General features: G+C 44.2%; 1 protein-coding gene across 1 annotated transcript in view; it reads left to right on the forward strand.

Annotated features, from left to right (window-relative positions):
• The window catches only part of LOC147461617 (G-type lectin S-receptor-like serine/threonine-protein kinase SD2-5), a 71,020-nt gene extending 48,670 nt beyond the window's left edge, over positions 1-22,350 (forward strand). The window contains exon 2 of the mRNA XM_086509111.1: positions 20,581-22,350. Coding sequence (XP_086365237.1) covers positions 20,581-22,144 — 1,564 coding nt within the window. The 3' untranslated portion in view covers positions 22,145-22,350. The remainder of the gene's footprint in view (positions 1-20,580) is intronic.
• Positions 22,351-23,926: the final 1,576 nt, after the last annotated feature.

Here is a 23,926-nt window from a genome sequence, read left to right on the forward strand (position 1 = left end):
ATTCACAATTGTATTGTTAGTCAAAGGCTGTTGAGAAAAGATGTTGTGCTTGGCACTGTCTTGGTCGATAAGTATGCAAAGCGAGGGTCTCTCTCCGTATGCAATGACCTTTGCACGTATCTTGAAGGTATGTGGCTCTACACAAGATGTTGATATGGGCACAAAAACTCAGAAGTATATTGTGAGTCGGAGGCTATTGAAGAAAGCTGTCGGGCTTGGCAGTATTGTCTTGGTCGATATGTAATGTCAAATGTGGTACGCTTGAGAAAGCACAAATTGTGTTTGAGGAGCTTCCTATCTGAAATGTCGTCTCTTGGAATGTGCTGATTCGAGATGTGCACAACAAGAGCAGGGCCAGAAAGCCCTAGGTTGTTTCCAGCGGATGCAAAGCAAGAATCCTTCTTCCGCCTGGCATCGACCATCCAACGGCAAGTGCTTGCTCGCTTTTTTTATGGCCTTCATCAGTCGACTTGTCAAGACAGCAGCTATTTAGCTATTCCTGCTCTAACCTACAGTTTCGGCCCTCTGACGTCTTCCTCATCGCAAACTGAGAAATCGTCAGAATTACAGCCTTTTAGTGAAAATAGGAGAATGGCTTCCTTTGTTGTTTCTTGGTACCTTCACATAAAAACCACAAGATGGGTAATCACTTCGAATCGACGCAAGATGCTAGCAAGGAAGTTCGTCAAGGCTGTTCTAAGCATATGCAAGCAAAAGGCCTTTCTCCAATGCAATCATCTATGGAAGCAAGCATCTATGCTAGCATCTTGAAAGACTTCGTAATATGCTGACATGGGTGAGAGAATTTATGACGAGAGTGCTAGTCAGTCACAAGCTATTCAGAAACAGGTTGTTCTTTCTTTATATGTATGGCAAATGTGGTGCCCTTACAATGTCCATAGAAAGGCAACAAATCCACTGACAACTCTAGAGAGATGTGCCCAGTTTCTTTGCATCCAAAGCACTTTCCCTCTTTGACGTAAAGAGCTCTCTCTCGAGGAGTGAGTTTGGGTCGTGCATCCTTTTCTTTCTTTTGTGGGTTGCTCTTCCTCTTTCTACTTTCATTGTTCAAAGACTGTTCGGTCCTTTGTGTCATGATTTCATCTGTGCGGTAGGTTAAACTGCCTGAATGAATGGCAAAACCCCGTTTCGCATGACTCATCAGTTCCTGAATGGAGTTTGACTTTTGCTCTAAGCAGTGATCTCGGATCTTTGTAGGAAGACCCAAGGTAAACCGCTCAATCTGTTTTTTGGACAAGATCTTCTTAATTGAAGAGGCGGGTAGAAAAGAGCTCCAGAATCTCTCGTGATATGCGTTCAATGTATCCTTCTTGGTCATCCGAAGATGGTTCCAAGCAGTTCGTATGTCACGTTCGTACTCTCGAGTCAGCCAAGAAGAAATAAAAATATTTTTAAATTTCAGCCATTTAATTGGCGCCGTCTTGTTTAATAGAAGCGTGGACCACCAAGTTCGAGCATTTCCCTTGAAGTAAGAGGCAGCCCTCCCAATCTTGGAGTGCTCTGAGTAACGCCCTCCAGAGAAAGCTATGTCAAACTGTTGGATGAAAGCCAAAGCCTTCGAAGCATCTCTACATCCAGAAAACGTGTCAAATTTAATTGACTGACCACCTTCCTTGAACTCTCGGACTTTCTTGCTTTTATCTTCCAGGAAGTCATACTGGTTGGTTTATAAAAATTCTTCTTCTTTGCGTAAAAGCTGTTGTCGTCAAAGTCCGAACTATCCGAAGACGAGTCCTCTGTAGAACTGTCAACAACTGGGCGAGATTTAGACTTATTTGCCTTTTTCTTGCCCTTTTTGAAGCTTTGCTTTTTGCTTCGCTTTTTACCCTTTCTGTCTTCTTCGCTCGAGTCAGAAGAGCTAGAAGAACTCGAAGAAGAAGAAGAAGAAGAAGAAGAAGAAGAAGAAGAAGAAGAAGAAGAAGAAGAAGAACTGGGTACTCCTTCAAATCGAACACGCTTCTTTTGATTTCTGACCGATGCAAATGTAGACTGATGACCCAAATAACCTGGGAAGTAAGCGCCTTTCTTTTGCTTTTTGTCGTGCTTTTTAGCTTTGTTCTGCGCATCAAAAAGCTGAGAAATCTGTGCATCAACCACCTCTTCTAATTCTTGCTCTGTATACATCCTTGGAGTAGGAGGTTTCTTCAGTGCCGGTTTGAGGGGTGGTTCAGTGGTTTGCTGCCACTGTGAGTGCACCTCGTCGAAGGAGGTCTGGCTCATAAATTTCGCAAATTTCGGGTCCTTCACAAAATTTAGCATCATCTTTGTTGCATCGTCGATCAATTGTCGACACTCCATCTTTACAAGCTCCCCCTGAGTAGCCCGAGGCGGGTCGTACTCCGCGCATGAATCTTCGTCGTGATCTCTTCCTGCATCTCCGGATGCAGAGGAAGTCAATTGATCTCTGTTTGAAGCCATAGGTGCCGCGTAAAAAGGATCGATTTCCCGGGAGAAGAAAAATTGGCCGCGCTCTGATACCATTGTAATAGACTTGGACACTCCAAGTCGAGAATCTACCGCGACACCACAAGAATTCACTTCAAAACAATTCACAGTTTACAATTGATTCGACACTCGCGCGACAGAGTTCCATGCATAGAGATACTGGCCCCAAAGACTGGCGCCCTTTTCGGTATTTCTTTTTGTATTAATCTGCAACTCAAATTACAAGGGAGTGGTTGGGACTCACTCTCAGACTCTGCGTCTAGATGCTCTGAGAAGTGAGAGCCCAAGCCACTATTAAATAGGTTTACAAAGGATGCTAAAAACAGAGCCCAAAAGCTTCAAAATCAAAAGCCTTGCCAAAAAAATAAAGCAAAAGCTCTCTGTCTCTCACAAGCTCTCTCTCGAGTAAATAAAGCAGAGCTTTTAAAAAAGTAAAGCTCTCTCTCTCTCTCTTTCTTCCTCTTGCTAAGAATAAAGCAGTAGCCCAAAAAGCTGGCCTTGTTTTTTTTTTCCCGTACAGCTGCTGCCGCAAAATCTGTCGCAAAACGCGGGCCCCCATATAGCAGGCCACGTCACGTCCATACAGCAGGCCACGTCAGCCTTTTGCCGCGAACCTGCCACGTCAGCATTTTTGGCTCGGGATTGCTGCCAGCGGGGGTGTGTGTGAGTACTGGGCAGCCACGTCACAAGTTTGTGACATTCGCGGTCAACTGTGCCTCTTGCCATGCGTGATACCAATTAATGGCATCACCAACAAGATACATGATTGCCGTCAAAACCTTGCTATTTCTTGTTTTCTTAGTTGTCGCAAAGTAAGTCTTAAATTGATGCAACCAAGAATGAATAATAGTAGCATCCATCTTACCGTCATACTTATTGAACATCACCTTCTCACTGACGGGGTTGTTGGAATCCGCTTCTCAACTTGTGCTACCTGATGATTCGTCCATGTCCTTGAGTGGCTCGGACTTCGAGGTGAGTATTTGTAGGACCAACTCTTGCATGCGTTGGTCTCTCTGCGCCCCACGTTCTAATTCCAAGGCCGCTCGTCTTTCTTCGACCGCCAAGCGCGCTTGCTCAGGCTCACTCTCCAAGGCTACCCTTCTTTCTTCGGCCGCCAAGCGCGCTTGCTCATGCTCACGCTCTGTAACAGACTTGGACACTCCAAGTCAAGAATCAATCGCGACAACACCAAATAACCACTTCAAAACAATTCACAGATCACAATACATTTGCACTGGCCCGGCGGAGTTCCATGCCTAGAGATATTGGCCCCAAAGACTGGCGCCCCTTTCGGTATTTCTTTTTGTATTAATCAGTTCAAAGTACAAGAGAGTGGCTCGGGTTTCACTCTCAGACTCTGCGTCCAGATGCTCTGAGAAGTGAGGCCCTCACCACTAATTTAAAGGTTACAAGGGATGCCCAAAAGTAGAGCCCCAAAGGCTTGAAAGCAAAAGCAAATTCTCTCTCTCTCTCTCTCTCTCTCTCTCTCTCTCTCTCTCTCTCTCTCAATGAGAGTTAAAATAAAGCAATTCAACTCTTTCTCTCATCCAAAATCCTTGCGTAGCAAAAATCTAGGATTTGCGTCGCTCATTTAAAAAAAATAAAAAATAAAAATTTTCCGTCTCCGCGATTTTCGGAAATTAGGGTTTCTGGCAAAAATTAGGGTTTGCAGGAATTTTAGGGTTTTTGACAGAAATTAGGGTTTCTGCTGTCCGTAGCCACGCCATCACTTTGTGACATACCCCCCTCTTGAAAGCATTGTAGTCAACCGCGATTACGCCTGCAAAACCGACAAAAGCCATAAACTGTCTTAGCAGACATTGACTGTTAGTACCTACGTACTAGGAACACACACCTAGCACATGTACAAAATCGACAGTCACATGACACGACATCACGGGACATCACCAGACATCATAGGACATCACATGACATTCAACATTCATTCGGATCTTAGACCATGATTTATCGGCAATGTAGCTAGCAATCACATCTAGGTCCAGTCGGGACCTCATTGATGTCCGATTGACTAACCCCTATTGCAACCATGTCTATTCGAGATCAATCAGACCAAAATGCTGCAGTCATTTCGTCTATCAATTCCTGCACTCAAAAGAAGTGAAGAAACAAATCAGTATCATTATCAGGAATTCCATTTCATAAAGTCATCCATCAGAATATTGTCAGCTCTCAGTATCCCTGAAGCTCAAAGAGACATCAGTGACTTTAGTATCAAAACCAAGGCATCTGTTGACAAAGGAGTGGAGTGACTCCCCTCTTGTGCATCCCACTGCACCAGATCTCTGGCCAAGCTGAATTCTGGGTTCCGTTTGGAATAGACTATGCTAAACCAAAGCATCGAGGTAAAGTTTCACAATCCGAGGAGTATCTGCTAGGTCCTCCTGCTCCATCCACTTCGCATCAAATGCAGAAAAGTTCTTGAACTTAACCAAGAACTTCCTTCAGACTTTACCTTTAGTCTTCGTATCCTTATGTGCCAAAATCTGTTCAGGAACAAGGATCTCCTCGTTTTCTTCCACTTCGGGTTGCTCATTAGGCTCCCCATCATCAGGCACATCACCTTTAAAAGGTTTCAAGAGACTCACATGGAATGCATTGTGAATCCTCCAAGTCTTTGGCAGTTTCAATCGAAAGGAGACATCATTTATCTTTTCAGTTATCTGGAAAGGTCCGTAGTATCGCATACTAAGCTTTGGAAAAAGCCTCTCCTTTCCCTTTTGCTTTCGTAGGCGTGCCTTCTCAAAAGGTAGGAGCACCCAATCATCCTCCTTCCGTTTCAAGTCGCGACGATGGTGATCCGTTGCCTTTTTCTATCGTTCTTGAGACTTCTGCAAAGTCTCGTGAACCTTGGCAAAAGCCGTATCCAAATCTCGCGAATATTCATCCGCTTCAAGTATCTAATCTTTCGTGCTCAGGAAGGATGGAACCTTCGCAGCACTTTCAACAATCTCAAATGGCGTCTTCCCCGTTGAAGAGTGTATCGTGTTATTGTAGGCAAATTCCACCAAAGGTAAGTTCTTTTCCCATTGAGTCTTCTGATCCGAGATACAAGACTTCAATAAATCTAAAACCACTGAATTGGCAATCTCAAATTGCCCGTCAGTCTGCAAGTGGAACGATGACGAGAACTGCAACCGCGTGCCAATGTTCTTTCAAATTGCCTTCCAAAACAAACTCATAAATCTGGGGTTGGCAATCTCAAATTGCCTGTCAGTCTGCAAGTGGAACGATGACGAGAACTGCAACCGCGTGCCAATGTTCTTTCAAATTGCCTTCCAAAACAAACTCATAAATCTGGGGTCTCTGTCGGAGACAATCGTCTCCGACGTGCCATGTAATCGAAAAATCATCGTGATCATTCTGTGTTCTCGGGAGATCAAAAATGAAATCCATTTCAATATTTCGGGTGGGTATGGGTAAAGGCTGTGACAATTCATGTGCCCTATGCCTGTCAAACTTGACCTTCTGGCATACTAAGCAACTGCGCACAAACTCTTCCACATCCTTTTTGAGTCTCGGCCAAAAGAAGTATATCTCTACCCCTTTCATGGTGGTAGCAATGCCGCGGTGACCCGTAAAAGGTGGACAGTGGCATTCAGTCATAACCTTTTCCCTCAACGGCTGTGTAATGCACAACATAGTCTTTTTCATCAAGTAGCCTTCTCGAAGGGAGTATCCAGCTACTATCTCCCCATCCCGTATCCGTGTGAAAATATCTGCAAAATCTGTATCTGTGGCATACTGATTGACCCTATCCTCGAAGCTCCTATGATGTATTGCGGAAATAGCCAGAACCAACGGCTTCCGAGACAAAGCATCTGCCACCACATTCTTCTGTCCTTGCACATGGACAATCTGGAAGTGAAACTGTGACAAGATGTTCGCCCACCGCATCTGCTTTTCCGAAAGCTGCTTCTTTGGCAAGAAGTAGCGCAAAGTCTGATGGTCTGTAAAGACAGTAAATTCCGCTCCGAGTAGGTAATGCCGCCACTGAGTAAGAGCATGGATAACCACCAAAAGCTCTTTCTCATAAATCTGTGCTGTCATCTCCGGCCTAGAGAACAATCGGCTCTCGCAAGCAATGACATGGCCTTCTTGCATCAAGACCGCACCCAGACTACGACCATAAGCATCACAAAATACTTCAAATGACTTTGCAAGTCCGGCAAAGTCAAATCTGGTCTTGTAGTCAATTTCTTTTTCAATGTCTGAAAGGCAGTCACCTCTGTGGATCCCCACGAGAAAGGGACTCCTTTCTGTATCAAGATAGGCAAAGGGGAAGCAACCTCTGCAAACTTTCGAATGAACCGTGTGTAGTACGAACACAGTCCCAAGAAGCTTTCAACTTCATGGACATTCTTCAAATCGGGCCAATCACGGATAGTGTCTTATTGGCCGGATCCATTTGCACTCCTGTTGCTAAGACAAAGTGTCCCAAAAAAAATGTATCTCCGAAGCATACGATCTCTGTGTTCTGCTTCATTCTTGGAGAAAACAATGATATCATCAACGAAAGTGCCAACAAATAGCCCGTACTCTTGAAAAATCCTGTCCATCATGTGGTTAAATGTCGCAGGAGCATTGGTTAAGCCAAAAGGCATCACCAAAAACTCAAATAACCCAAAAGTCGTCCGAAAGGCTGTCTTGTAGACGTCTCCCGGCGCGATTTGGATCCGATGATATCCACTCTTCAAGTCAATCCTGCTAAAGCACGAGGATCCCTGTAACCTGTCGAGTATATCATCGATCCTAGGAATCGGAAATCTGTTCTTGATGGTGATTTTGTTGAGAGTGCTATAATTGATGCACATTCTCCAAGATCCGTCTTTCTTCAAATCCAACAATAGTGGAGAGCAATACAGTGAAGTACTATGCTGGACAAGACCCTTTTCCAAGAGGTCTTTCATTGGGTTCATAATCTTTTCATTCTGTACTCGGCTTACACGGTAAGGTGGCCGGTTCGGTGGCGTGCTTCCAGGTATGAGATCAATGGTTTGATCTTCAAGCCCTTTGAAAAGCAATCGGCATGAGTGTGGAGAAAAATCTTGGCGTTCTTTTGATCAGGTCAAAACATATTCAACCTTTATCCATCGTTCAGTTCTCTCCCAAAAGAATGAGTAAGAAACTGAAGTTCATCAAGTACAATCTCTAAGCCCTTCATTTATCAAAGTCGCTTTCTCGGCCCGGTAGTCAACCACGGCGTAGTTCTTGTGGTACCAAGGGATTCTGAGTAGAACGTCACTCGCGTGCCCTGAACACCCCTGTCATTGCAAACGAAGTTTGCCAATGCTCAGTGTAATGGCAACATCCCATCCGGGTGCCAGTCGAACTACCTCCGCCTGTGGCGTTAGTCTGTCGGGCGTAATTTCCAAATCAAGCCGCCAATTCCAAGTGAAAAGAAGTTGGCCTTGGCTCCTTCAAAAGAGCTTCCTGATCCTTCACTTTGCCCCAAAAGCGGTAAAGTTTGTACTTTCATTCATTAGATTTGGTGCAGGTCCCACGCCATGTGGTACCAGTTCTGCTTTACTATCTGCCTTTTCTGCCGCGTTCCTCAGCTGCTCTCGAACTCTCAGGCTTGTCGTCGTCTTTATCATTTTGTTCTTTCTATGCCTTTTTAGGGCACTTCGCAGAGATAGGTCCCCCGCATCCAAAGCACTTCCCCTCTCTGATGAAGCGAGCTCTCTCCTCAGGAGTAAGCTTGGGTCGTGCATCCTTTTTCTCTGGGTTGCTCTTTTTCTTTCTACTTTCATTCCCAGAAGTCTGTTTGGCTCGTTGTGTCATGGCCTCATCTGTGGGGTAGGTCAGACTGCCAGAGTGAATGGCAAAGCCCCGCTTCGCACGACTCATCAACTCCTGAATAGAAGCTGACTTCTCTCGGATCTCTGTAGGTAGACCCAAGGTGAACCTCTCAATCTGTTCTCTGAACGAGATCTTCTTGAATGAAGAGGCGGGTAGAAAAGAGCTCCAGAATCTTTCACAATAAGCATTGATTGTATCTTTCTTGGTCATCCGAAGATGGTTCCAAGCAGCTCGTATATCTCGTTCATATTCTTGCGTCAACCAAGAAGAAATAAAAAGCTTTTTAAATTTCAGCCATTTAACTGGTGCAGTCTTGTTTAACCACCAAGTACGAGCATTCCCCTTAAGGTAAGAGGTAGCTATCTGAATCTTGGAGTGCTCTGAATAGCGTCCTCCTGCGAAAGCAATGTCAAACTGCTGTATAAAAGACAAAGCCTTCGAAGCATCTGAGTATCCTGAAAAAATATCAAACTTGATCGAGTGGCCACCTTCCTTAAACTCTCGGACTTTCTTGCTTTTATCTACAAGAAAGTCATACTGGTTGGCTTTGTAAAAATTCTTCTTGTTCGCATAGAAGTTTCCATCGTTAGAATCTGAGCTGTCTGTCGACGAGTCCTCAGTAGAACTGTCAGTCTCTGGGCGAGATTTAGTCTTCTTTGCCTTTTTCTTGCCCTTTCCGAAGCTTTGTTTCTTGCTTCACTTTTTACCTTTTCTGTCTTCTTCGCTCGAATCTGAAGAGCTAGAATAACTGTCAGAAGAAGAAGAAGAAGAAGAAGAACTGGGTACTCCGTCAAATCAAACACGCTTCTTCTGTTTCTTTGCCTTGTCAAAAGTCGACTGACGACCCAAATATCCTGGGAAGTCAGTGCTTTTCTTCTGCTTTTTGCCGTGCTTTTCGGCTTTCTTTTGCGCGTCAAAAAGCTGAGCAATCCGTGCATCAACCACCTCTTGTAATTCCTTCTCTGAATATTGTTTGTGATCAGAAAGTTTCTTGAGAGCGGGTTTCAGTGGTGGTGTAGTGGTTTTCTGCCACTGTTCATGCACTTCTTGAAAAGAAGTCTCGCTTATATATTTTGCTAATTTCGGATCCTTCGCAAAACTGAGCATCATCTTTGTTGCATCGCCGATCAATTGACGACGCTTCATCTCTCTTTGCTCCGCCTGAGTAGGCCGAGGCGGGCCATACTCTGTCAGAATCTTCGTTGTGATCCCTGTCCGCATCTCCAGATGCAGAGGGAGTCGACTGATCCTTGCGTGAAGCCATAGGTGCCGCGGAAAAAAATTGGGGATTGAATTTCCCGTAGAAGAGAAATCGGCCGTGCTCTGATACCAGTGTAACAGACTGGGACACTCCAAGTCAAGAATCAATCGCGACAGCACCAAATAACCACTTCAAAACAATTCACAGATCACAATAGATTTGCACTGGCCCGACGGAGTTCCGTGCATAGAGATATTGGCCGCAAAGACTGGCGTCCCTTTCGGTATTTCTTTTTGTATTAATCAGTTCAAAGTACAAGAGAGTGGCTCGGGTTTCACTCTCAGACTCTGCGTCCAGATGCTCTGAGAAGTGAGGCCCTCACCACTAATTTAAAGGTTACAAGGGATGCCCAAAAGCAGAGCCCCAAAAGCTTGAAAGCAAAAGAAAATTCTCTCTCTCTCTCAATGAGAGTTAAAATAAATCAATTCAAACTCTTTCTCTCATCCATGCGTAGCAAAAAGCTAGGATTTGCATTTAAAAAAAAATAAAAATAAAAAAATTTCCCGCCTATGTGATTCCGGAAATTAGGGTTTCTGCTGTCTGTAGCCACGTCATCACTTTGTGACACGCTCCAAGGCCACCCTTCTTTCTTAGCGCTCGCGATCCAAGTCTGTCTTTCTTTCTTCGTGCTCGCGATCCAAGACTGCCTTTCTTTCTTCGACCGCCAAGCGTGCTTGATCACGCTCGCGATCCAAGGTGCGCCTCTTGTTGTAGCATCATGTCCATCATCGACTTGACCAAAGCTTCCATAGGATTTGGTGCAACCCGTGGCGTAGATGGGGAAGATGGAGGGTCGGAAAAAAATCATCCTGGTAGGGAAAATTATTCTTCACCACCTCCATACTCATCACCTTCACGCAAAGTATTCATTCCGCTTCGGGTGATGACCATCTTGGGTACTTAAGTTCATAAGGAACTTGGATTCTTGAGGTTCTTTAGCTTGCAATCGGTGTTTGAGAAGGCTTTTCTCTTACCTAAGCTCGACTCTTTCCTACGGGCGCACCCCTTGGCGGCCTTGTGCTCACACCAAGGTTGCTTTTTCCCACCTTACGTCAATTGGCCGGCCGCTAAGTGCACGGTTCACTCTCAATGAGTGAAAAGAGGAACAAGGGGAGGTTGGACAAGCCTTTCTTTCTTGGGTTACCAGTCACTCTTCAAAAACACGATTAGGAACCGACATGCGCGCCCAAGTGGACTTTGGTTACGTGTGACCGCAACAAGCAAAAAATTTCTTGTGGTTCTTTCCTTGAGTGATAGAGAACACTGCCAAAGCTCTGATACCAATGTAAGGTTCAGTGGAAGTGAATGTTGACTTTGCTCAAGATGAGTGCTCCGTATTGTGCTCAAGGGTTCCTTTTACTTATGGAAGGGAGAGCCTTCCGTACCTTTAGTGAGAGAGTGCAATGATCACAAACAAAGTGAATGCTACTGTGAATGAAGGTGATGGGACTGAGAGAGAGAGAATAATACGACACCAGACGCTTCTCAAACCCTCCTCCAAGGCCCCCCCTCTCTATGGCAAGAGAGGTCGATGCTATTGATTGCACAAATTTGGTACAATGGTCTAGATGCAATGGATTTGCCGACGATGTCGACGACAATGACGACGGCGATGAGGACGGGCTGAAATCTGAAAACGCTAGGGCTGAAATCTGAAAACACTAGGGCTGAACTGCTGAAATCTGCAAAACGCTGACTTCTTGCTGATCTCTGACACTGTGTCGGCGAGGACGGCGATGGCGACGACGCGGCGACGATGCGCTGAAAACGCACATGCTGAAAACTGCGAACAGCGGGCTGAATCTGAAAACGTTAGCTGATCTGACGGTACGGCCGGGTAGGTGAGATCTGCGAGGCTAGGGGCTGGATCTGTTGTGTCAGTGCTGAAAACTGAAAACGCTGATGTGCTTGGGCTGATTTGACGTCGGAATCTGCAAACGCTAGGCTAAGTACTGCAAACTGAATACGCCAGTTGATCTGTAGCAAAAACTCCAAGCTGTTCTGCAACGTGGAAACGCTTTCTGCTTCTGTTGGCTGGAAACGCTAGGGCCTCTTGCCGGTCTTGCTGAGAAGGTGCACTGCAAGTTACTGGAACTTCTTCTACCTCTTCTGCCAAAAAGTGCCAGCGCTAGGTTTCTTTTATAGTAGCTTAGCAAATTTGCCCTACTCACTTTTCCAACAAAATTACTTATTAAATAATAAGTGAAAAATGAATAAATAGAAAAATTGGTTCTGTGCACTGTATAATGCTCAAAATGGGTACTGAATGTCATGTTGATGATCATGCTGTGTGCAACCAGAGGATATGCAACTAGTCTTAAGTGCCTGGACATGCACGTCCTGTGCATAGGCTCACAAAGGTGCCAGAATACTTCCTAAGCTGACCTGAACCCTAGACCTGAAGTAGCTTGTCCACATGCACATACGGTTAGATGTGCATGTGACACTTGGATATCAGACAAATATGAAAAAAAAGATGTAATCACAACTTGGCATCATTTGAATGATTAAGAAAGATACATTGGGTGGTTATTGCCAGAGGTTTTTGGGATACTTATTTGCCAGTGTCTTTGTTACGAAAGATTATTTGCGAGACCATATGGAGCGGTTTTTGTTATGGTTTTCCAAAAGAGATTTGAGAGCATGTCTGACTACATTCAAAGAATTATGGGACATGCTAAGCAAGGATTTGGGAGGCATGCTGACCCATGGACAAGACAATATCCATCTCATTAGAGCAAGAGTCTTCCAATTAAGAGAACGAATCGAAGAAGCCGGATAACATATCATCACCGGATTTCGGAGCAGTACGAGAATTAGATGGTAGCGCATCCGAGGGTTCCGACGAACTAAGGGAACCTGATGCACGATGATCAAAGGATTTCAAAAAAGAAAGAGGAAAATTATGAAAGAGCTTCTAGAGAAGGGTCTCACTCAGCCCAGTACACCACCTTATCGTCGCCAATGCGGTTGGTTTTCAAGAAAAATGGATCTTGGAGAATGTGCATTGACTATAGACCTCTCAATAAAATCACCATCAAGACCAGATTTCCTATCCCAAGAATCAATGATCCCAAGAATCAATGATATACTCCACAGATTTCAAGGGTCTGCTTACTTTAGCAGAATCGTTCTAAAGAGTGGATATCCTTAGATCCGAATTGCTCCTGGAGACATCTACAAGACAGCTTTCAAGACGACTTTTTGGTATTTTTAGAGAGTACCGATCATTTGTGGGTACTTTCTTTGACGACATCATCATCTTCTCCAAGAGTGAGGCAGAGCACACACACCATCTGTTACAAGTTTTCCAGGCAGTGCAGAAACATAATCTGGTTGTAGATGCGAAAAAGAACGAGTTTTTCTTGCGAGAGAGACTTTTTGGTACACATCGTCTCAGTGGAAGGTGGAAAGATGGACCCAGCCAAAGTTGAGACTATTCGTGATTGTCTTGATTTGAAAAATGTTCATGAAGTTCAAAGCTTTCTGAACTTTTGCTCATACTATCGACGGCTCATTCAAAAATTTGTAGAGATAGCTTCTCCTTTGCATGTGCTGACTCAGAAAGGGGTTCCCTTTACTTGGGGATCGTCAAAGATTGCAGCCTTTCAGACTCTCAAGGAAAAGTTGACAACGGGACCAGTTTTGGCCTTGCCAGACTTGCAGAAGCCCTTTTTACTATGATGCATGTGGTCGCAGTTTGGAAGGAGTCTTGATGCAAGAAGGCCATGTCATAGCTTACGAGAACAAGATGTTTTCACGTCGCTACTTCTTGTCTCAGAAGCAGCTTTCAGAAAAGTAGATGAGATGGGCTAACATTTTGTCACAATTTCATTTCCAGATAGTCCATGTTCAAGGACAGAAGAATTTAGTGGCAGATGTGTTGTCTCGCAAGCCCTTGGTTCTGTCTATTTCCGCGATTTATCATAGAAGCTTCGAGGATATGATAGATCAGTACACCACCGATCTTGATTTTGCAGACATGTTTACCCGATTACAAAGTGGGGAGACAGTTGTAAGCTATTCCATATGGGATGGCTATTTGATGCGGAAAACAATGTTGTGTGTTACACAGCCTTAGAGGCAAAAGGTTTTGGATAGAGTACCATTGTCTACCTTTTTTTTGGGCCACTGCGGCATAGATACCACCTTGAAGGGTGTTGAGCACTACTACTGGTCGAGGCTCAAAAAGGATGTGGCTGAGTTTGTTCGCAGTTGCTTGGTATGTCAAAAGGCCCGTCCCTAGGAAAGCATCGCCCTGGATTTTATTTTGATCTTCTCAAGATTCAGAGTGGCAGGATGGCATTTGGACAGTCATCGACAGATTCAATAAGCAAGCCCACTTCATTCCGATAAAGAAGACAATTAAGCCCGATTATTTGGCAAAACTGTTTCTCACAGATTTTCCGATTGCCTGAGTCCATTGTTTCGAATAGAGATTCCTGATTCACTAGTTTGTTTTGGAGGGCAATCTAGAAGAACATTGGCACATGGTTGCAGTTCTCGTCCTAGTTCCACCCACAGACTGACGGGCAGTCTGAGAGCCAATTCAGTGGTTTTGGACTTGTTGAAGTTTTATATTTCCGATCAAAAGACTCAATGAGAAAAGTATTTGCCCTTGGTGGAGTTTTCCTCCAACAACATAGTTTGTTCGTCGACGGGGAAAGCGCCATTTGAGGTAATTGAAGGTGCTAAGAAGGTACCACCGTTACTAAGCACCAAAGGTAAGATTTTTGAAGCAAATCAGTACACGCAAGCTCTGGACACTGCTTTTGCCAAGGTTCGCGAGGCTCTTGAGAAGTCTCATGCACGGCATAAGAAGGAAGCCGACAAGCATCAACGCGACTTGCAGCTGAAGGAAGATGATTGGGTGCTCTTACGCTTTGAGAAGGCACGCCTAAGGAAATGAAAGGGAAAGGAGCGGCTTTTTCCAAAGCTAAGTATGCGGTATTATGGCCCTTTCTAGATTCAAGAGAAGACAAATGATGTATCCTTCAGATTGAAGTTGCCAGATACTTGGAAGGCTCACAATGCTTTTCATGTGAGTCTATTGAATCCTTTCAAGGGTGAGGTGCTTGCACGAGGCTGTGGCAACCAATAACCTTAGTTGTTGGTTTCTTTCCCTTGATTTTTATTTGATTTTTGGGACACTCTTGTTGAAGTCACACATGGCTTGACATTGTGTGGCTTCTGTACAGGAACTGAATTAGCTAATTGCTAATCCCCCATAGTTACGCACAATTCCACCGCGAAGGATTGCGAAAACGGAGCGTTTTCTCGCGTGAAAACTCATCCGTTTCAAAGGGGAATTGTCCCATTGCGTGCGGGAGCACCTGAGACACGCATAAACGTGCTCGCTCCGCCAAAAACGACCCAAAACAAAAAACCATAGCTTGCTGTGCTCTTCTGCAGTTTTAGGGTTTGGCACCTAAACTGCAGGACATTGTCAGGGGAGCCTCGAGAAAGCCTTCGGATGCTTAAACAAGGCTTTGAGCACCTGACAGTGACAAAATAGGGAATTACAGCACGCTGAAATTGACCTGCAGCTCATTGGAAAGCTTCCAAATCGCAAGGGAAAGTTGGTGTGTACTTTTGACCTACAAAAGTTTTTGTGCCGTTATGTTGGCAAAATTGTGTCAAAAACTTGCAAACAGCCATGGACAGGTTTGGACAGCTTGGTGAGAGCTAGGTGAAAGTGTTCGGGTCGTCTATTTGCAATAAGATTAAAGAAATACCGAAAGGGGCGCCAGTCTTTGGAGCCTACAGGGTGTCGTTGTCTGCTTGGTAGCACTTTAGCTGCCAGGCCGTGGTTTGCTTGAAGTGTTCATTCCAGTCACAGGTTTTGTTCGTGAAGTTCCTCTGTGTCGTAAAGTTCAAGTAAAGTTTTTCAAGTAAAGGATCGTGTGAAAGCTAAAGTCTACCGCCCTACAAGCCGGTTTCATGTTTCCATCGCCCGGACAGAAGATGCCAAACCCCATGTATGGTAACATTAGCATGTAGCAAGGGTTTCAATGCAATCAGGGCCAATTTGAGGTGCCACAAGGCAATTTTGGCATGTCTGGTTTTCCCGACAAGTGGGCACATATGGCACCGGTGACGCAAAATGTCCTGAAGCGTCCCGGGGATCAGAAAGACAAGGAAAGCTAAGGACTTAGCCGAGACGTCTGAAGGACATGCAAAGAAAAAGTAAAGGAAGCCTTTTGCGTTCAAGTCGTTCGAGGAGAAGAAGGCTTTAATGGCTGAGACCAAATGCTTTATATGCAAGGAGCCTGGCCATTTGGTTGTAGATTGTCCCCAGAGGAGGCCAGCTGGCTCAGAGGACAAAGAGGACAGAAAAGGCAAGAAGTCCAAACCCACGACAGGTCTAGTGCGAGATATGGTGGGTGATAGGCCAAGTTCAGATGCCAGTGAATTATGCAAAGTGTGGGGTAAAGTCAGAGACCAGACAACACTATTCTTCTCTGATCCAGGTGCTAAAGCAAACTTTATCTCACTAGAATTGTGTCACGTGCACATCTAACCCTATTTGTATGTGGACAAGCTATTTAAGTGACAAGGATTCAATTCAGTTCAGTTAGATTAGGAAGTGTTCTGGCACTTTTGTGAGTCCGTGCATGTCCAGGTACTTAGAGTAGATGCATATTCTCTTGTTGCACAAAGCATGATCATCAAATTCATCAGAACCCATTAGGAGCATTTATATATTGCATAGACCTATTTTCCCTATTTTTTTTTTCCATTTTTCACTTATTATTAATAAGTGACTTTTGTTGGGAAACTGGGTAGGGCAATTTGGCTAAGTTAATATATAAGAAAACCTAGCGCTAGCACTTTTTGGCAAAAGAGGCAGCAGGAACCGTGTGTTCTACAGGCACCTTCTCAGCAAGACTCCCCAACAGCAAACCTAGCGTTTTTGCCAACAGCAGAAGCCTAGCGTTTTTCACCTACAGCAGCCCCTGGCGTTTTTGCATGGCAGATCAGCCTCGGCAGTAGCAGAATAGCAGAAGCCTAGCGTTTTTGCATCAAGGACCAAGAACCAGCCCTAGCGTTTTTGGATCAGCAAGCAAGCCCAGCGTTTTGCAGATTCACCGCGACAGAATCCGGATTAGCCTCAGCGTTTTCAGTTTTCAGCATTCAGACACCGTACCGTAGCTCCCAAACCTCGCAGATCTCACCTTCCCGTAGCAGATCCTCGCTGCAAGGTCAGATCGACCACAATTTGCAGATTCAGCCCGGAAAACGCAGATTTCAGCATCTGCGTTTTCAGCGCATCGTCGTTGCATCGCCGTCGTCACTGACGTAGAATCAGAATTCAGCCGATAAGATTTGCAGATTTCAGCCATCAGAGTTTCCAGATTTCAGCCCATCTCGTCGTCGTCCTCATCGTCGTTGACATTGTCGGCAAGTCCAAAGCATTGTAGAGATTTGTGCAATCAATAGTAGACCGCTCTCCCCATAGAGAGTGGGGCCTTCGGAGGAGGGTTTTGACAACATTCTGGTGTCGTATTCTTCTCTCTCTATCTCTCAATCTCGTGCACCTTCATTCACAGTGTTTGCCACTTTGTTTGTGATCAATTGCACTCTCTCACTAAAGGAACGGAAGGCTCTCCCTTCCATAAGTAAAAGGAACCTTGAGCATAGTTCGGAGTACTCATCTTGAGCAAAGTTCAACATTCACTTCCGCTGCCCCTTACAAATTGGCCATCAAGCTAGGCATCAAAGCTGAAGAGATGGGGTACACAACGGAGGCAGGGTTGGCATGTCCTGGCCACTCAGAGTGTGTTACGCCTCATTGTGTTTGCATATTCAGTCATCTGTGGACACAAAAGAATTTTACATCATGCCACGGGAAGGGTGTGATGCGTTGTTGGGAATTCCGTGGATGTTCCCTATACATGGAGTGTTGGATGTCTTTAACAAAAAGATCACCCTTCAGCATAGGGGTAAAACTCACATCCTTGATGTAAAGCTTAAAGGGGAGTCTGTCCCTATTGTATTCGCTTTGGCTATCACTTCTGTAATTAAGAATCATCTTTCTGCGTCCTTGATTTTTGCACGTGATGTTTCAGATAATTGTCAGCCAAATTTATGTGTGTTAGATAAAGAAAGGTCAGCATTTCTGCGAGAGTTTAGTGACTGTTTTTCTGATTCATTACCGTCAGGTGCCGCCAGAGAGGTGTGAGGATCATGCGATACATTTGGTGCCAGGTTGTAGCCCACCAAATAGACCTCCGTACAGGGTTAGTGCAGCTTAACAAAAAAAGGAGATTATGGGCCAAGTAGAGGAGCTACTAGAGAAAGGGCCGATTCTACCTAGTTCTTGACCCTTTTGCTCCCCTGTGCTTCTAATGCAGCAAAAGGATGGCTCTTGGCGCATGTGTATTGACTACCGTGCGCTGAATAAGAATACCATCGAGAACAGGTTTCCTATCCCAAGGATTGATGATATTCTTGATTGACTAGAGGGTGCTACAATTTTCAGCAGGATAGACCTTAAAAGTGGGTACCATCAGATTCGTATCAGGCCAGAGGACGTGCACAAGATTGCGTTAAATGTTCAAGATGACATTTGGTTTGTATGAGTTCTTGGTGATGTCGTTTGGTCCTACAAATGCTCTTGCTATGTTCAATAGGATGATGGATCAGATTTTCCGCCCACATCAAAAGTTTGTCGGCACATTCTTTGATGACATGATAGTCTACTCAAAGAATGAAGAGGAGCATAGACGTCACTTGACCATTGTGTTCGAAGAGATACGCAGTCCATAGTTACCCGGAACAGGAGATTGGAACGGGGAACATGGAATTGCAACACGCATGAAATGCCATTCCCTGTTTCAGATACTCACATCTGAAACACGAAACAGGGATCCGAAAACAGAAAATTGGAATGGGAACGGGGAACGGAGACTTGAAAATGGCCATTCCTTGTAACTATGACGTAGTCACAGGTTGCTTGTCAATCCTAAGAAAAGCGAGTTCTTCTTGGAAGAGATTCACTTTCTTGGCCACATAGTGTCAAAGGATGGTATTTGAATGGATGTTGCCAAGGTTGAAGCAATCAGGACATGGCCAGATTTGAAGACTGTGCATGATGTCCATAGCTTCTTGGGCTTATGCTCTTAGTACATAAGGTTTAGAAGACTGTGCCTAATGTCCGTAGCTTCTTGGGCTTATGCTCTTAGTACAGAAGGTTTATCAAGAACTTTGCCGAGATTGCTCACCCTACATGCTTTGCAAAAGAAAGAGGTCACGTTCAAGTGGACACAAAAAGAGATTTCACTTTTTTTTTTCTTAAGGAAAAACATGACTTCTGATCTAGCAATTGTCTTACCAGACCTCAGGAAGTCATTTGTGGTCCAGTGTGATGCGTGTGGCAATAATATTGGGGCAATGTTAATGCAAGATGGTCGGGTAGTAGCTTATGAGAGAAAAATCTTGCAAGGGCTAGAAAAGACTATGCAGATATATGAGAAAGAGCTACTGGCATTGATTCATGCGCTTTCTAGTTGGAAACACTACCTGTTAGGTGTTGATTTTGTTGTCTAGACAGATCATCAGACCTTGCGATACTTCTTGACGCAGTCAAAGTTATCCGAAAAGCACATGCGATGGGTAAACATTCTCTCAATGTTCCACTTTCAGATTCTACATGTGGAAGGCAAGAAGAATGTTGTGGCTGATGTGTTATCAAGAAAGCCACAAATTTCAGCTGTGTCAATTGCTTATCATCATGAGCTTGATGACATGAAGGAACAGTATGCTACTAATGTAGATTTTGCAAGGATTTTTGAACAGTTGCCACATTGAGAGGTGTTATCTCTGTCAGATCCTCGGTGAAAACCCATGTGTACTCTTGGGTTCTTTATGGCTTATGCCCTTTGAGACAGAGCGATGAAAATGGGAGTGCGCCCGATGCGCGATGTACGAAGGGTGGGAGTGGCTAATAAGTCCGAGGTCGGGGTCAAGGCACAAAGATTCTTTTACATAGCTAATAAGTCTGGGGTCGGGGCACAGAGATTGTTTCACATAGCTAATAAGTCCGGGGTCTTGGCACGAAGATTCTTTCACATATAGATAAAATCTCAACTATTCTGTTATGTTCTCCTCGAGAATCTGTGTGCGCTGCTGAAGGGATTGGATCCTCCGTAGAAGAAGAATCTTTTTGAGCTCTTACACCACTGAACAGGCTTGGACACTCCAAGTGAGAAATCAATAGCAACACACGAACAAAAACTTCAAAGTCACTAAACTTTGAGAGAGAGAGAGAGAGAGAGAGAGAGAGAGAGAGAGAGAGAGAGAGAGAGAGCATGGCGGAGTTCTTCACTAGAAGTATTGGCCCCAAAGACTTGCGCCCCTTTCGGTATTTCTTTATCATTAATCATTGCAAAGTACAACTCCCGATAGACCTCTGCTCTCAGACTCTGTGTCCAGATGCTTTGCAGAGTGAGGCCCCAGGGGCTCTTTTATTCTTACAAGGGATAATAAAGGAAGCAGAGCCCCAAAAGCATTGTATCAAAAGCACCGCAAACCCAAAAGTGTATGCTCCCAAAAGCTGCCAGCGCGAATCACGGAAATCCATACAGCCTGCCACGTGGCATAGCCAGCACAAAATGCGGAATTTCCGTATAGCCTGCCATGTTAGCATCCGTATGATTTGCCACGTCAGCACGATTTACGGAACCCTCTTTCAGAGTGCAAGCTTTTGGTCTTTAGGGTTTTAGGCCGAGGATCGGCCGGGGTATCATAAGTTGGTACAACTTTTAGCTTCAAGTTCTTTAATTTAGGCCTCTTGGCTAGGCTGTGTAAGTTGGTAAGACTGTATCTGCATCTTTGAGTAGAGGTTGGACCTCCCTCTGTCTAGAGTGCGTCAGTCGACCATGCCACGTCATCACTTTGTGACAGATACCCACCATTTGGACGGTCATCATTTTTATTTATTTATTTTCTCATGAGCGTGCTTTGAATTAGATTAAAGAGAGATAAAATTACACACATTTACAATTACAATGTTCTGTAAATTATTGCAGGTGCCCTTCTGAGCAAGATAACAAAAATTTAAGCAATGCATTCTCCCTCATTGACATATCCAATCCCTCTCAAGGTTGCACAAGGAAAGTCAGTTTGGAATGTGAGCAAGTCTCATCTCAATCCCTTGCAGAGATCCGGAATGTAGCTTACATGTCTATGCTGCCCTTATTTGAGCAGATGTGGGAATCTAACAATAAGTCTCTTGAAGAATGCAAGGCTTCATGTTCTTCAGATTGTTCTTGCTCAGGACTCCTCTATCACACCAAATCATCTTTCTGCTTGCCATTTGGTGATACCACAACTTTGTCTAATGTAAGCTTCCTCACTCTACCACCGGATGAGCATATTGCATTCGTAAAAATACAGCTGATTGAAGCGAAGTCTACATCACATTCTACCATAGTTGCAATTGCGGTCGCTGTGCCGCTTTTTGTCCTTATCATTGTAGCCGCAGCAATTTACTGGAAGTGGAAGAAAGACATGGATCCTGAGCTAAAATTGGCAGAACAGGAGCTGTTGGGTGTTTTGCCAATGCTGCCCACACGATATTCGTACAGAGAGTTAACAAAATTCACCCAAAATTTTAGTAAACATCTTGGTTCGGGAGGATTTGGGTCCGTGTATGAGGGTGTGCTGCCGGACGGAAGGAGGGTGGCAGTCAAGAATCTAGAGATGCTGTCACAAGGACAAAAGGAGTTTCTGGCTGAGATTGCTACAATTGGAGGCATAAGTCATGTCAATATAGTCAATCTCTATGGCTTTTGCTTAGAAAAGAAGCACAGGTTGCTTGTCTACGAGTACATGGAAAATGGGTCTTTGGATAAGTGGCTCTTTTGCAAAGAAGGGGAGCAAAGGCGGCAGGTGATGAGTTGGGAAACTCGCTACAGCGTGGCTCTTGGAACAGCTAGAGGTCTGGCTTATCTGCATGAAGAGTGCCCAAAGCCAATCTTGCACTTTGATGTGAAGCCTCAGAACATACTACTGGATGGAAATCTTGATGCTAAACTGGCGGACTTTGGGCTTGCAAAGCTGGTGGCAAGGGACCAATCATCAGTAATGACAGCAGTAAGGGGGACACCAGGCTACATAGCACCGGAGTGGGTATCCCAATCGATAGTGAGCAAGAAATGTGATGTGTACAGCTTTGGGATGGTGGCTTTGGAGTTGGTAAGTGGGAGGAAAAATGTGGAGTTGGGACTGATGGGGAGCGAGGACTGGTATTTTCCGAAATGGGCAGCAAAGAAGACCAGGGAAAGGAAAGTTGCTGATCTTATGGACAAAAGGTTAGGTATGAATTTAGAATGTGACCATGCTGAGAACGAAGCAGCTGATGCTGTTATGGAGCAAGTACATACAATGGTGAGGGTAGCTCTGTCATGCATACATGAAGAACCGGAGATGAGGCCAAGCATGACAATGGTGTGTGGGATGTTGGAAGGCACCATTGCCCTTCCCAAAGAGATCCCAGCAGTTGCTTCCACCGAAATTATACCTGCCAGCTACAAAGTTAGCTCATCTGGCACCATTGAAGTAGTCCAATACTCGGAAATCCAAGGGCGTTGATTGCTGCATTTTCCTGTCAGTGATTGGCACTTGGGCAGTGGTTCTCAGATATTAAGGACTGTATCAATATATTTGTTTATGATTTTTTTTAGTTTGGCACACTGTATAGAGATACTCGAAGGGGCTAATTACTAGCTCTATTGGTTCCAATTGCTGGCCCCAAGGAAGAAGTGTTCTCCCTTAATTTAAGATGCACCTTTGTTTCAGTTGCTAAAGGGTGAACTGCAGTTTGTGGCTAGGTTAACAACATGTGTGAAAAGGTGTCGCTCTATAGGGTCACCAAATGGTGTTTGAGAACGCGCACATCCTCAGCACCTGCAACACGAGGTGAAGAATCACGAAAATAAGTGTTTCAAAATTAAGGAGGGGGATAGATAGAGAAGCTAAAGGGGCTATTGGTGAGCGAGAAGACCACCAATGTGCAATTACTTCGAATGAAAGCGAGGGGAAAGAGTTTTCTTGTCAAGTTCAAGAGGTGTATGATGGAGTGGTAGATTATGGAGATGTGTAGGAAGGTAGAGTTTTGGATTGTAATAATTGTTCCTCATTTATTGCTGAGTTGTAGACCTAGGGGATGCACTAGTAGTACCAAGGAGACATCACTTGTGTGTACCAAAATTGCCTTATTTACCCCTATATACAAGACTCTCCTTTGTAAAATCTGCCTTTTCTTCCTTAAAAACCCTCCCTATTGTACACTCACATGCTATTATATGGTAACCCTTATTGAATACCCCGGGGTTGTAGATTGTGGAGATGTGGTTTAAGATTAGGCTTTAGATTGTGCATTTAGCTTATTAAACTGCTTCAAAGAGAGAATCACAGTCAATATTTTATTAAAGTTGGAATCTGTGAGCTAGCATCTATAAGTTCATTTGATGACATTGATCAAAGGTGGTACCAAAACATCGACCATGGTGTCACTTTAAGAAAGCTTACACACCCCCTTTTTGTTTCGCGAAATACTAATGTAGGTTCTCCTTCTCCTATTTCATTTCTAGATAAGTTTTCAAGGAAACATTGCCTCTGAAACATTAAGCAATGACATGTTGGCTAAGTTACTAAGATCTTTCAAATTAGTACACAAATCAAGATAATCTAACAAATTAGTCTCTCCCTCCCCTCCAAGTGATGTTCTTTGCACGCCGTCGGAGCATCCAAGCAGTTCGTTGCACAACGCTTCTTTTGTGCCATCTCATGTGAAAAACTGAAGACACTCCATGTGCTACCTTTTGGAAAACATGTGCAATCTTACACATGACCGGCAAGAGCCTTAGAACTTTCCAAACAATTGATGGACAATTGAAAGGTGTTAGCTTATTGTGGTAATGATGTGTGTAAACACACTCAAGACCATCCAAACTTTTTTTCCCACTCTACGAGGTGTATATAAGCCCATCTTTCTAGGGAAAGCCTTATATTTGTGTTAGCACACTCAATAATACTACTTTCTATGTTGTGTACTCTAGAGTGTCTCCTTCATCTTCTCCATAATTCTTGCAGTCATAATTCTTGCACAATGTTTAGAACATTGTGTAGGGTTATGATGTAAGACCATGTTTTGTGGGTGATGGTGGACTATCTTGCATGATATATCATTCACAAAACGTTTTAAACATGAATAATAGCAGTATAATAGTACATTCATCCATATTATTCAAGCGTATTAGACGGTGACACGTCAATGTGTTTTTTATGATAAAAATGTTATTACTTATCAATCGATTGCATTATTGCTCGATACCATTATCGATTCATAACTTTATCGATCGATAAACATAT

This window comes from Adiantum capillus-veneris, chromosome 3 (assembly GCF_014529385.1).
Source record: "Adiantum capillus-veneris isolate H3 chromosome 3, ASM1452938v2, whole genome shotgun sequence".
Taxonomy (NCBI): Eukaryota; Viridiplantae; Streptophyta; class Polypodiopsida; order Polypodiales; family Pteridaceae; genus Adiantum; species Adiantum capillus-veneris.